The sequence below is a fragment of the Triturus cristatus genome, chromosome 1_2 (assembly GCF_964204655.1).
Source record: "Triturus cristatus chromosome 1_2, aTriCri1.1, whole genome shotgun sequence".
Lineage (NCBI taxonomy): Eukaryota > Metazoa > Chordata > Amphibia > Caudata > Salamandridae > Triturus > Triturus cristatus.
The window spans coordinates 281478799-281492914 of NC_140580.1; the positions used below are offsets into that span (position 1 = coordinate 281478799).

The 14116-nt window shown below is 39.4% G+C and overlaps 1 protein-coding gene across 8 annotated transcripts in view; it reads right to left on the reverse strand.

Annotated features, from left to right (window-relative positions):
• Positions 1-336: 336 nt before the first annotated feature.
• MARCHF8 (membrane associated ring-CH-type finger 8) overlaps positions 337-14116 on the reverse strand; it is a 697693-nt gene continuing 683913 nt past the window's right edge. For all 8 annotated transcript variants that reach the window (XM_085603748.1, XM_085603747.1, XM_085603729.1 and 5 more), the window contains 2 exons: positions 9983-10130; positions 337-3063 (listed from right to left, as the gene is read on the reverse strand). In XM_085603748.1, coding sequence (XP_085459874.1) covers positions 2759-3063; positions 9983-10130 — 453 coding nt within the window. In that variant the 3' untranslated portion in view covers positions 337-2758. The remainder of the gene's footprint in view (positions 3064-9982; positions 10131-14116) is intronic.

A 14116-nucleotide genomic window follows, 5' to 3' on the forward strand; every position in this document is an offset into this window, starting at 1 on the left:
CCCCATATCTTGAACTCACTCCCAATGGAAATTAGACTGTCAGTAAGTAACATGAGCTTCAGGAAGTTGCTAAAAACTTGGCTGTTCACACAAGCTTACTGTCAGTAACTTTGAGCAGATGTCGCCTTCTTTACCTCAGCGCCAAGAAACCTACGGTGAACGTGCGCTATACAAGTTAGTTATAACATATCAGTTCTTAGAAAGAACTGGTGTGCGCTTATAGCAATGTTTTCATGATCGGTTTCATTTTTTTCTAGAAACAAACCTGAAATTATCGGTAAATATCACTTTATTCCAAAGTTGGTTTTATCAATATTTGAAACAATGCAATTCCACTCCGTATTTAAAACTTTTATTTTTTGAAGAAAAAAAGGGAGGCAGGAGTATTTTTAGTGGAACATAGGTAAAGATAAACGCTTACAAAACACAAAATGTTAAACAATCGGAAAATGTTCCCTTTTTAGGTGCATTTTTTCTGGTTACACACAGACAACTGAGAATAACGTGAGCCAAGCGAAGTGTAGAGGTGCCTAATAAACCAAAAGGTACCTGTGATTGGACATGTAACGGTAAATACATGAAGGACCATTTAAAATCACAAGATGACACACTGTTGATTTCTTTTCAAGGGTTATTTTGATCAAATTATATCTTCAAGTGGCTGTATTGAGGAGAAAACCCCCGAAGTCAGAAATATAGCATACTAAAATGAGTTACACTTCGAAAATATCAACCTTCGTTTATCCTCCAATGTTTCATACTAATACAATAATGCTACATCCAAAAAAACACTTTCAGATCCAACACATATTACTAAAAAACATCCTGACAAACTATATTCTGTTTTGTTTTTAATCATGTCTAAGAAACTCATCTAAATAAATAAATGTTTACGTCCAAAATGGGTAAGTCACAGGGGTGATAGCCTGATATATTTGCCAGATGATACACCACAAATATTTCTTGTTTCACTTCTGGCTGAAGTGAATTAGTTTCCCAACTTCCTTTCTACATATGTTCTAGGCACCCAGAAAAAGCCCACGAAGATAAGAGGAATAAAGTAGATTCAGCAAAATAAATCCCTGAAATACAGAGAAAATAGAGTTCCCTTTTGGTGGTGTGCTTGACATTAAACACTCTTCAAAATAATATTTCAGCTAGCAGGCCACACATTTTTTCTTAAATGAGATGGACTTTCGCATTTCATGGTTACTTATCTCTGTCTAAAAGTAAAAGAGACAAATAATGACAAAAAAATGCAGACTCCAACAGTTCTAAACTAAAGCACAATACTTCTCATCTGGCTGCAATTATTATTCAAAGATTTCCTAAAGAAAAGGGTAGAGGCAACTGTCTTGACTAGTGATAGTTCAAGATGTGTTTACGCCAACACAAAGGGAAAATGAGTAGGTAAATTGTAACAGGAAGAAAAGTTTACTTTTTTTTTATCATTCACCAGCCCTGTCAGGATACTGTCAGATAGAAGATAATAATTTGATGCGAGTAGCCACTCAAAAAGAAAAAGAAGATTAATTATTTAAATGTTTCTCAATGGCCATCTATCAGTTGCAATGTTGTAATCCTGTTGGTACTGATACAGCAACCAATACATGAAGGAATGATATGATGAAACAACTAAATAGATGCAAGATTTATAGGAATCCAACCAGGACAGATTTTGCTACGTGATGTAAGTGGCTCATTTCACTGCTGGGCTAAAGTGACATCCAAAGTGTTAGTCAGAAGAAACACCACTGCAGATTACACAGAGTGCACATGTATCAGGTCTTCTGTACATTAGGAAAAGATTGGCATCGGTTTTACAAAGACTGTTCTGACACAAGTTCAAGGATCACCACCAATAGTTTCACATATTACAAAACAAAGATCAGAAAAAGTGCTGTATACTTTTTTGCTTTATTGTAAGCGGTCCTGTGAAACTGAATCTTATATCAATCATCCAAGCATGATTTGCAGACAATAGTATGCTTTAGGTCCTTCTGCATGTGTCAAACTTCCACCCAACAGGAGTCTGGTATAGTAATGCAGGGGGCTGTAGAGTAAACTCAGTGGGAATATATTAAAATAAATAACATGTTATTTCAAACCCAAGTTATCTTTTTTAATTCTATCATAATATAAAATCGGAAAATTATTATTTTCATAATCTTCACTTTTTACGTGACTAGCTTTGGGCACATTTACTGAAGACCCTGGGATGCTTTATAAGTATCTGCAAAACAATTCATTGGACCCATCCAGATAACAATATAGCCACTGCTTAGATGTGCTCTCTGATGTACAAACCATCAAACTAAAGAGAAGACAAACATATTCAAAAAAAATTGATGTTAGTGAAATCCATTGCTAATGTCCTCTTTCATACCAGTCTCTTAACTGATAAAAGTTCTTTGCGATGACCAGGCCTATTTGCCAGGTGCACAACTGTGGCAGTGACTTGCCTTTCAACGCTGGCACTTTGACTCATCAACATATCATGTTTCCACATCCTTTAAATTAACGCTTCTCTCAGGAAGTATGTATAGACTCTGCAGCTTCCTTACTACACACAACTATTGAAATGCTGCAAGGAATAGGATGCTATCATGTTAAACAGCTGAGAAGAATATTGAAGGGTTGCCATATAAAAATTTTAAAAACAAAGAAGTTCAACTTCTCATAATTGTCCATAGTCATTTTCTCTGTCACAGCATACAGTAAACAAACATTTTTTGCATTGTTTTTTTTTCTGAACAAGTCAAACGTTCAGAATTGCTGCATTGCAGTCCTCTGGTTCTGTGTAGTGTGAAGAGTTTGTATCTGAGTGATGGATTCCAAACACTTCCTTACTCTCAAAAGGTGGCTCTGTTACCGCAGGTTTTTCATAAAGATGCTTTTTGCTTGTTTCCGGACAGTTCTGTACATATATTACTCTATTATAAGCTTTAAGTCTTCTCCACAATTGAACATACACTTTGCACTGCACATACATGAAGAGAAGTCCTCCAGTGAAACCAATAGCCACCACCACCAACTTAGTCCAAAATGGCCACTCAAGTATACCTGTAAATAAATGAAAAAAAAGCCATTGGAAAAAATCACCGAAATACTTTAATAGTCATAACATAATGTATAAGCCTTTAGTACCAATTCTTATCAGTATCAGATCTCATTTTGCAACACCAGGAAGTGATTTACAAAATCATTTACAAGTACAGGAAGTAGTAGCACAGGGGTACACTTTTACGTATTATTACATGCCTCTGTGAATCGACCCCAAAGCATCCAACTTCCTATTAATAAAATTGAAAAGCAGACAACATTATTTCCATTTGTACTAAATATATATGAATATTTCTATTAGAGTTATTTTGGATCCAATTCACAAAAGCAAGTAGAAGTATATAAAAGAGTACAACAGCTGTACTACTGTATGTACTCAAAAATGCTGTGTGAACAGGCCTCCAAGTGTACAGGATCACAAGTATGGCACAGAACCCAAGACGCTCGGGCCCGATTTATCAATATTTCACACCAGCAGCAAGACAGCTTTCTGTGCCGTGTGAAAGGAAGAGGGAAGGAATTCACTATATTTACCAATATATGACGCATTACTGCTCTATGCCAGTGCTAACACACAATCTGCTGCCCAGCCCCAACGCTGGCACTCTTGCGCCACGGTACAAGGATGCCTGTGTTGAAGGCATGTTTGTTTTTGTGCAGGACGGGCCCCTTTCTGACAAAAACAATCCTTAAAGGTGTTTTCCTCTTTCTAAATGTGCTGCAGAATGCAGCACACTTAAAAAGAGGAAATAATGAGAAGAAATAAAGATATTTCTCATTGTTGCGCCTCTCCTGGGAAAATGTAGCATTTTGACACATTCCTAGGTTCATCAGTCTTGGTAAATCGGGAAATGTGCCAAAATCCGTGGGTGGATGCATGGGAACACCCACACACCACCCATGGAATGCTTTCCCAGGGTATAGTAACCCAAGGCTTGCTTGTGCTGCCTTGCTTTACTCCAGATTTACCAAGCAACGCAGGTTCACTCAAGGTGGCCTTGCGTTGCTTGTAAATCTGACTTAAGTACTGCACTGCCCTTGCAACACCGTGCATGACAAAAGGGAAACATAATACAATGATAAATCAGGCCCCAAGTTTGGTTTCTGTGGTCAGTCACAGCTGAACAATGTCAAAGAAGGAAGGAAAGTGATTTCTGGATTCTTTAAATAAACTGGGTGCACTTTAAAGCGGTGGTGGGACAAAATTTCAAGTTGTAAATATCGGGAGAGAAATATGTCAGAAAAAAATATTGTGACACAAAAATATTGTGATGAAAAAATATCGTTGTCAAGAATATTATTTTTTTAGGCAAGTAATATCGTTTTTAAGAATATCGTTTTTGATATAGTTTTCAATAAGTTAAACATAGTTTTTTAATTATTTAATGTGTTTTAGTTCATATTAATTTTATCTTACAATTGTTTGTGTAATTAATATTTAGTAAATATAGTTTGTAATTTTAAGTGATTTGGAATTTTTTATTAAATCTTTTATACTAATTCATAGTGACTTAGTACATTGTTGGGTTTGGAGGGGGATAGGGTGGGAAGCTAATGAAGCAAAAAATAATTAGTTAATTAATAATTTGTAATTATTTGCTTGGTATTACTTATGTAAATCATGTAATACTGATTTTATTTTAGTTATATTTTAGGTGTGGGTTGCTAGGTTTGTAAGGGTGTAGGGTTGCAAGTTAATTAAGTAATGATTAATTGATAATTTATTTTTAATTGTTAATTATGTAATTGATTATCAATTATGTATGTTGTGCTATACCTATTTATTTGAGTTACATTTTAGTCACAAGATGCTGGGTTTGTAAGGGTCTTGGGTGGAAATTAATTAACTAATGATTAACAAATACGTTTTAATTATTTATTTTAAATATGTAAGTTATGGAATTGTTATTGTTTTTGTTATATTTTAAGAGAACTGCTGGGTTGGTAGGGGTACATGGTGGGAAGTTAATTAATAATTGAATAACATTTATTAATTGATCAATATTATTTTCTTCAATAGTAAGTATGTAAACTGATTGTTTTTAGTTTTTTAAATACATAAAGATATTTTGAATGACTATTTTTTTTCTACATTCCTGGGATTACTCGTATATGTAATGTGTATCAGAACTGATGTTCTAATCCTACTCTTGTTTAGACTGCAGTAGGAATAATAAAAATTAACTTCTTCACAGTTCAACACTTTACCTACAGTTGCGCTGTTTGGAATGGGAATAGTACATTTTACCCTTCCAAAATCCAACGTGTTCCCTACAGTTGCAGAGACTGGAGAGGAAATAGCAAATTTTACCCATCCAAAGTCTAACACTTTCCCTAATATTACACTGTTTTGAGTGGGAACAGTATATTTTACCCCTCCAAAATCCAACGATTTCCCTATTGTTGCACATACTGTAGTGGAAATAGTAAGTTTTATCCCTCCAAATTTTAACACTTACCCTACTGTTGCCGTGACAGGAGTGGGAATATTACATTTTGCCCCTCCGAAATCAAATGTGTTCCCTACTGTTGCAGAATGAAGTAGAAATAGTAACTTCTACCCATCCAAAATCCTATACTTTGCCTACTATTGCGCTGTTTGGATTGGGAATAGTAAATTTTACCCCTCCGAAATCCAATGCTTTCCCTACTGTTGCCTTATTTGGAGTGGGACTAATATATGTAAGCCCTCCAAAATCCAACACTTTCCCTACTGTTGCACACACTGGAGTGCGAATAGTAAATTTTACCTCTACAAAGTCCAACATTTTCTCTACTAATTACCTTTTTTGGAGTGGGAATAGCACATTTTACCCCTCTAAAATCCAACGCCTTCCCTACTATTGCCTTGTTTGGAGTTGGAATAGTATATTTAACCCCTTCGATATCCAACGCTTTTGGTACTGTTGCTTAGACTGGAAAGGGAATAGTACATTTCACCCCTCCGAAATCCAACACTTTCCCTACTGTTGCAGAGACCAGAGTGGGAATAGTAGATGTCACCCCTCCAAAGTCCAATGTTTTCCCTACTGTTGCACAGATTGGAGTGGGAATAGTACATTTTACACTCCAAAGTCCAACACTTTCCCTACTATTGCGCTGTTTCAAATTGCAATAATACATTTTATCCCTTCAAAATCTAATGTTTTCCCTACTGTTGCCTTGTTTGGAGTGGGAATAGTAAATTTTACCACTGCAAAATCCAACTCTTTCTCTACTGTTGCCTTGTTTGGAGTTGGAATAGTTAATTTAACCCCTTTGAATTCTAATGCTTTCCCCACTGTTGCATTGGCTGTAGTAGCAATAGTAAATCTGACCTATACAAAGTCCAACACTTTCCCTACTGTTGCATAAACTAGAGTGGGTATAGTATATTTAATATTCTTAGAGTCCAATAGTTTTCATAATATTTATCTAATTGATTTTAAAGCATTGTTTTCTATCTTATATTTGCTTTTATTTTAATGTATTTTAATGTTTATAGTTTTTGTTGTAAATGTTTTTTGGGGATATTTCAATGTATAATATTTTATTTATGGTCTACATTGATTGTTATATTATTTCTTGTTCAATTATTTTATAGCTGCATTAAGATTATTAACAAAATATTTATTTTCATTACATATTAATTTAATGAATATTTTCAATGTACTACTACAAATACATATACATATTTTCGTATTAATATATTTAAAATATAAAAAATAATATATATAATATAATGTTAAATAAATACTTATGTTACTTTAAATATCTATATATATATATATGTATATAGACACAAACACGTATCTGTGTTTATACAAGTATATTTTATATATACTAATACATATTAGTGGAATATATTTAATTTACATTAAATTACATTTATACATTATAATATATAACATTGACTACCTGAAACTCTATATGAAAAATTCAATATTTTTGCCTATTTTTCGACGCTATAAGTGTTAACAATATTCTTTTCAGATTTTTTGTGCTTACCTTTATAAGTATATGACTATGGTCAACAACATTTTTGATACAATATTTTTGTCAACGATATTGTGTCAGTGATTCCTTAAAAGCTGTCTTGATTTTTTTTCTCTAATTTGACGTTACTCATTGCTTATAATGCAGTAAACACAACCAGTCACTCAGTGGAACAAACACAATAAAACATAAGATACAAGACAACATGGTACATTAGACATTAAAACTACTGAGATTAATGTTTAGTTCGTTTCAAATACTTTCGCTTTGATGTTGGGTAATGTTGTAAACTTCCATCCTTTCATAATGCCACAGCCCCAAACTAAAGTGAAATTTGTTGAAGTAATTAATTCAAATATCAAAAGCATTAAACCAGCCTTTTTTTCCATAAAAGAACTTTGTTTATTTCACTGACACAACCAGCTTTTGAGTCCCATAGCTAGAGTTGATATGGACTGCAGTCATCTTACTACTATAAGGGTAATTGGTTAGTTTACATTTGCCATTGTATATCACCTCATGAAGGAATTCTACAACAGAAACTTAAGACTCTAAACCAGTAAGAGCACTTTGCTTTTGAAGAAAGTACCCTTTGTTAACAATCCACAACATTCATAAGAGTCTGCCACATTCAACAATGGTAACATCCCTAAAAGTTACAAATTAGTCTATTGAACCTATTCCCATACTGCACCAAATGCTATCGCCATGGCCTGTAGGTCTATAGTTTCCAGGACTAGCTTTCTATCTTTTTGTGGATTAGAACTATTTGAGCAATAAGTCAGACTAGTATATTGATCCTATGGTCAACACACCAAAGTCCTGCTACAATACAACAAGGCAGAAAAGCTTTCTAGAGTAAAATGACAATGATTTCATGTGAAGATAATGGGGCAACTGAGTTCAACAGACTAGTGTTTAACTAAAACACAGAAAGCATATCGTGAACAATGGACAGAAAAGCAAAATACTTCTCCACATCAACTATTTGTAAGTCACATGCTTGTATGCTACACTACGTCAAACACAACATTATGGATGTGTCTTATGTGGCACCGATGTCTTCAATGGCCCTCTCAGCCAGCATGGATAAGAGCATTTTGTATTCTGGGACTTTTACTTTTAACATTACAAGTATGGTTTCAAAAGCCAGGCGTGCAAAGTGTTAATGACTAAAGTCAGTAGCTGAAGGTGCCATTCTTTTTCTTTAGCTGATTGGCAATTATGATTTTGCCCAATAAACAAGTTGTGTACACACGCAGTAAAATATGAACATTTACTAAATCAACTATGCATGTGTGTAATTAAAAAAAGACAAAATTATTCAAGAGATCAAATTGAAACAGGTAACATCTTCAGCTAATAAGTAGAATTTAAACTGAGTACCTTAAAAAATTAAAACATAAAAGACAAAATCAGATTAGGAAATCTGATGTAATGAGGGAAACTGCAGAAGTTTTAAATCGTAGATAAAACACAAAGTACAACACACTGCTAGTTTACATACTGAATCACTGTGATCGCACTGAAATATCCCTCTGCCAAGAATGAACTGATATAAGCACAGCTGTGGAGTTTTCAGTCTGTTTATGTATGATATTTCCATGTTTTCTGTAGGGTTATGTGTAACATTTCAATGCTTTTGTATAACACCTTATATTGAGCACACCATTCCTGTCCATGAAACTAGGTACATTTTAAAAAAAAATGACCACTGCATATATATTATCGCCTAGATGTGGTGTTCAACAACACTTGCGAGGGACTGATGGAAGATCATTAACCTAGATTCCATTTCTAACATGATCATCCCTTTTGAATTCTGCAACTTACGAGTTGATTGCTAATCCTATAAAGAGAAATGTCAGGAGTAAACCGTATGGCTCAACGACTCCCCCAGGATTAAGTCCCTTTCGCTGTTCTGCACACTGCAAATATGGTCTTTGTAGAAGTCCCACAATGCTGCAATGGGCAAACTATAATGCTCCATAGAAACACGTATGTTATTTGTGATATTATTAAGGAGTCAATTTAAGAAAGCCCTACAGCAGCAGCTGGGCAGCCTAAAGTCCTTAATGTAGCTAGCTGAAGGCTAATGCATAGCAGTGTACGAAGTGCTAAAGTGGTTGCAACTCGTAAGGGCATAGGCTTTGTGGAGTACAAGGTGTTTTTTAATAAAACTGCCTTGCAAGTTCAAAAGTATTTTCGACTCACAAATGCCTTTTGCGACCCTTTCCAAATCTTCATTGAACGTCTCAATGTTATGCATCAATGCTTTGCAACCACAACAGGGGTCGCAAACTATTGACTGTTTCCCTGCACTGGACAAGTTGTGGTAATCTTGTGAACAATGGTGGGCAGCTTCGAGAAGAGCAGACAGGAGAACTGTCTTTCCTAACACACTGTCGTTTTTTAATGCAGCTCCTGCCCCCTCAAGGTTAGGGCTGCTTTTAAACTAAAAGGACGACGTGCAGGCAATGGGAATCATGCATGGATGGCGGTCTGCTATCTCTGCTTAACCTTGCTAATTCTATATCTTGAACCTCAAGTAATGCAATCACTGCTACAAACCTCACTTTCAAATGTAAATGTTTTTAAGGATAACGATTCGACATCATACGTTTTTGGTTAACAACCAGTACGTTTGTAAGTAGTACCCAGGACATCAGTGAAGCACTGATGGTGAAGGGCCGTGTCACAAAGTGTGATACAAGTGTGTGCCTCTTCCAAGCGACTTGGAACTGGAATTATTAGGTCAACAAGAATACCAATTTTTTTTGTTGCAAGAATGGATTCACACAGCATCACAACTACAAAATAAAGCTGAGAAATCATTGGAAACGGTTGTAAGAGACATTCCTAATATTGTTTTTGGTGTATCTGGCATCACTGCGCTATAATAACTGAACGCTATGGGATCATCATCTCTTAGTATCAGTCATACCAGTCGTTTGGCCCAGTTTAATCTCTTCTGCCGTTCTGTCAATGAGAACATACAAGGACCACACAACACAGGTGATCGCGATGACATGGAATGTTACAGAGCACATGATCTTCCTTCTTTCACTTGACGTCATCTGCAGCTTCTCCCACTAAGCAAGAATGAAACAAAAGATTAATGTTAAGTTTTTGTAGAGCAACAGAAGGAAGTGCTCATGTCTGAGGTTCATTCATCAAAATATTTTACCCACCTGTTGCAGCAACTGCCCTTACAACGTATGGTGATGTGCACCATCTTTCAATTTGCACCATATACATGTAGGTAAAAAAAAACAGTAATGCAATGACAAATGCACTGTCCTCTCATGTAGTCACATTCACTCATTCTGTTTATTCCCTGCAGTGCCTGCCTCATCTTTTATATTAAAAATGACAGCGGGTAGACTATAAACCAGATCATTTAAGGTGTTCAGATGCTATGCATTGTATTGTAGCATTTATACAGTGCTTACTGTCCCTATCTGAGGTGCTGAAGCGCTTGCCTACATTGTGCTCGGAGCGTTAGCCATTTTCAAAGAAGGAAGTTTAGACTTGCATTAGGAGTGTAGAAATTACAACACGTAAGTAAAATATTCTTATTTCGTATGACTTGACCATTCTCCGTGTGGGAAGATGACAAGGCGGGAATAATATGGTAGGGTGGTGAATGCATGAGGGAGCATGGAGCCTTAGCTGCCAAAACTGCATGTCACTCTGAGCTTAAGTATCAAGGAATTCATGCAAGCAGAACTCATGCCAGATAGCCGGTTCAGCCACAGGCCTCCACATAGTCTCTGATGAGGTGGTAATGTGTGCATTCCAGCAGAAAGACTTCATGGATGAACTAGCATTTAACAATGTATTTTTAATGGGAGACAGACACTGTCAAAGCTTTCATACCACGAGCTTCTCTTCCACAGGTGACAGAGCAAACTTGGGCCCTTTTTTGGGGTATGTCAGGTAGCGAAGTGGGTGAGGTGGTGGAGGTAGCAAATCATCAGTTTATTCCTTGTTCTGCTGTTCTTTTTCACCAATACCGCTTCTGCCATTAAGGATAAAGCAGTTCCTGGGGGAAATGGCTAAAAGCTGATGCTGTAGGTCGAGGATTTCGGGGTTCCGCACGGTGATCCCCCATCCGACTACATCCCGCCATTATAATGCACCCAGGGGACCCCCAAACACATTGATGAACCCCTCAGACTCTGCTGTACACCACAGCATGCTTTGGGTGCCTGCCACCACCGAGAAAATTCATTTTTGGCTGGGTCACAAACCCAAAGCAGCAGCAGGCTCAAGATAGCGGCCAACAGTTGCTGAATTTGGGAAGGACGCGAGCGGAGTGTCCGGCCTACAGCGTGGAGACACACACAAGATGGTAACCACCGGGGGGCGTGGCTTGACGCAAGGCAAGATGGTCGCTTTGTAACACGGCTCTGCCGGCCACCAACATCATCCTTCAGAAATCCTGCATTCCCTGTGCCATTAAAGTCACCAAAGTTGCTGCATCTACTTTGCAGACACAACGCTACACGCTGATCGCATTTGCAGACGGATCGCCGACCCAGAAATCAAGAAACAGGTGTTTGTATCTGGGCTGCGCTGTGGGCAAGATGGCGGCCTCCCAGTCCGCATTGAGGTATGCAGGAGCCAGGGGCCCGGAGTAAGACTGGGCACCAGAGCCTCTCCTGGTTGCCGGCTCTGGTGGACTGTATTGACCGATAGCGCAGATGACTGCGCTCCATGTGCAGCGAACTCAGGGTACATTTAAACAAGAAACCCTGAAGCTGTGAAGTGCGGGGAGCGGCGACTCAGGCTGCTGTGATCGCCTGGCCCCTGAGAAGATTGTGCAGCCGGTGCGTTAGTGGCTCGTGAAATCCAAGCACTGCAACCACCAACCGAGTTTCAAAGCGAAGAGAGACACCGGCAAAGACAGCGCAGGCTGCTTGGAGTCTGTGACGAGACATCAAGTACTGCACTGGTTCTAACCGTGGTGAGTGTCATCGGCTACCCGCGCATTGAATAGCGTATGCGGTGCCCGGGCGGAGGAGGGCTTGGAAGGCTGTGGATCTGAGCGGAGCAGCTGGAGAGCACGAAGGGCCGCAGCGGTTCGGCAGTCTGGACTTTGAAGCACCGAGACGTGCTGCGCTTGTGAGTGCCATCCGCATAAGCATGGTATCAGTGAAGCCGCCGACAATCTACGGTGCATTGTTCTGGTGTGACTGTGTAGGAGATATGGGTACATGTAGCTCTCTCACTGCCATTGTGTGGACTGGGGCTGCCATGACACCGATGTTAGTTGTGCTGCCGGGATCGATAGCCCTGTGAAATGTAACTCATTAACACTTGTACAGATAACGGCAGCGTAAACCAGAAGGTTCCTCTGCTACGCCCTGGGGCCACGAGTTGTAGCCGACTGTCTTGATGTGACCTTGTCTGTTGGGAAAGGCTGCTGAACTTACCACTCATCGCGGCTGACCCCCAGACTGCTGGGGGACTACCAGACCGATAGACTTCCCGGAGTATCGCGATACCCGCTCCCACTGCTGACCCTTGTGGCTGGCCCCACAAACCTGAGGAAGGCCGACCTGACCCTGATGGCCCGCATCCTCTGACCTGGGGCATTCCCCATAGACACGTTCGGACATATCACTGCTGTTTCCGAGCAGGCGGCACACAGAGAACCACAGGGACGGTCTAGCGCATTGATTAGTGTGCAGAAGCCACTGCAGGCAAGGCTGTGAGGGCTCTTCCATCCCATTCTCTGCAGTACTATGAAATAGGGAAACTCTGCGATACCATGACAACTGATGGTGTGCGAGACTTACGGATTTAACCACACGGCCCGGAGATAACGAACGCTGATCACAATGGGTAAGCCTGACAAGCATCAACCGCGCCTTAACTTTGAATTGCGTAAATCCAGCAAATCCCAACAAACTGCAGCCTCCGACTCAGAACTAGACACTGCTAATGCAGCCCGACCCCGCTAGAGAAAACTCTTGCGGCTATCCAAAACAGTCTGCAATCCATAAATGACAATATGGCTGCCCTTAATGGACGTATGGATAGCATATCAGCCAAACTAGACTGACGGGGTGCGAATTGGAGAAGCGGAACAGCGCATCTCGAACACGGAAGATGGCCTGCAGAAAGTGGAAACAAAAACAACAGATATGGAAAAACTCCGCGCAGTTATTCAGGCCAAGAATGAAGATTTTGAAGCGCGCTCGTGGCGCAATAATATACGCATTCTTGGCCTTCCAGAATCAACGAATATGGGCCGATTGGAGAAACTACTGCGTGACATTTGTGGAAAGGGCAACCTCTCTGGTATGTTTATTGTGGCGCAGGCACATCGTTCCCCGACTGCGCACCCCCCGCCAGGTGTTCCCCCCTGACCGATTATTGCCCGTCTACTCAACTATAGAGATAGATATGCAGTACTCCACATTTCTAGACAAAAGGGCAATATCAACTAACAGGGAAATAATCTCTCCTTTTATCCAGACTTTACGGTGGCAGTGCAAACAGCCAGAAAGAAATTCCAACGCGCAAAAAAGATTCTAATGGCTGAAATCGTTCCATATGCCATGTTTTACCCAGCACGCCTCCGGATAGGTACAGACGACAAAGCCAAAATATTTGCTAACCCTAGGCAGGCGTTGGACTTTGCTAAATCGCTTCGGAGACAAAAGAAGACATCTCCCAAGACATCAGATGCCGAGGGCTGAAGATCGAGATTGCCTGCAAGACATTCCTCACCAACGGAATCACCGGAGGCCTTGATTCCAGTGTTGAACCGCCAGTTTCCAGCTTGAGACTCTGTGACATTAGTCAGCTCAGTTACGCCGCCAATCTGCGGAGACGGAATGAGTCAGGCTGCGGCCTTTATATCCTTTGCTGAATGTTGTTTTTTGTTACTGATGTAAATGTTTTTGACACACTATGCAGTAGAACGCTGTGAATTTCTTCCTATTTTCTAGATATGGCATTGCTGAATCAGGGAGCAAGTACTTGCACAATGGTGGCCACCTCCCTTGTCCACCAGGGAGTTGCTTGTGTCGCGATGTCCCCCCCAAACGGGTATACCACACACTGC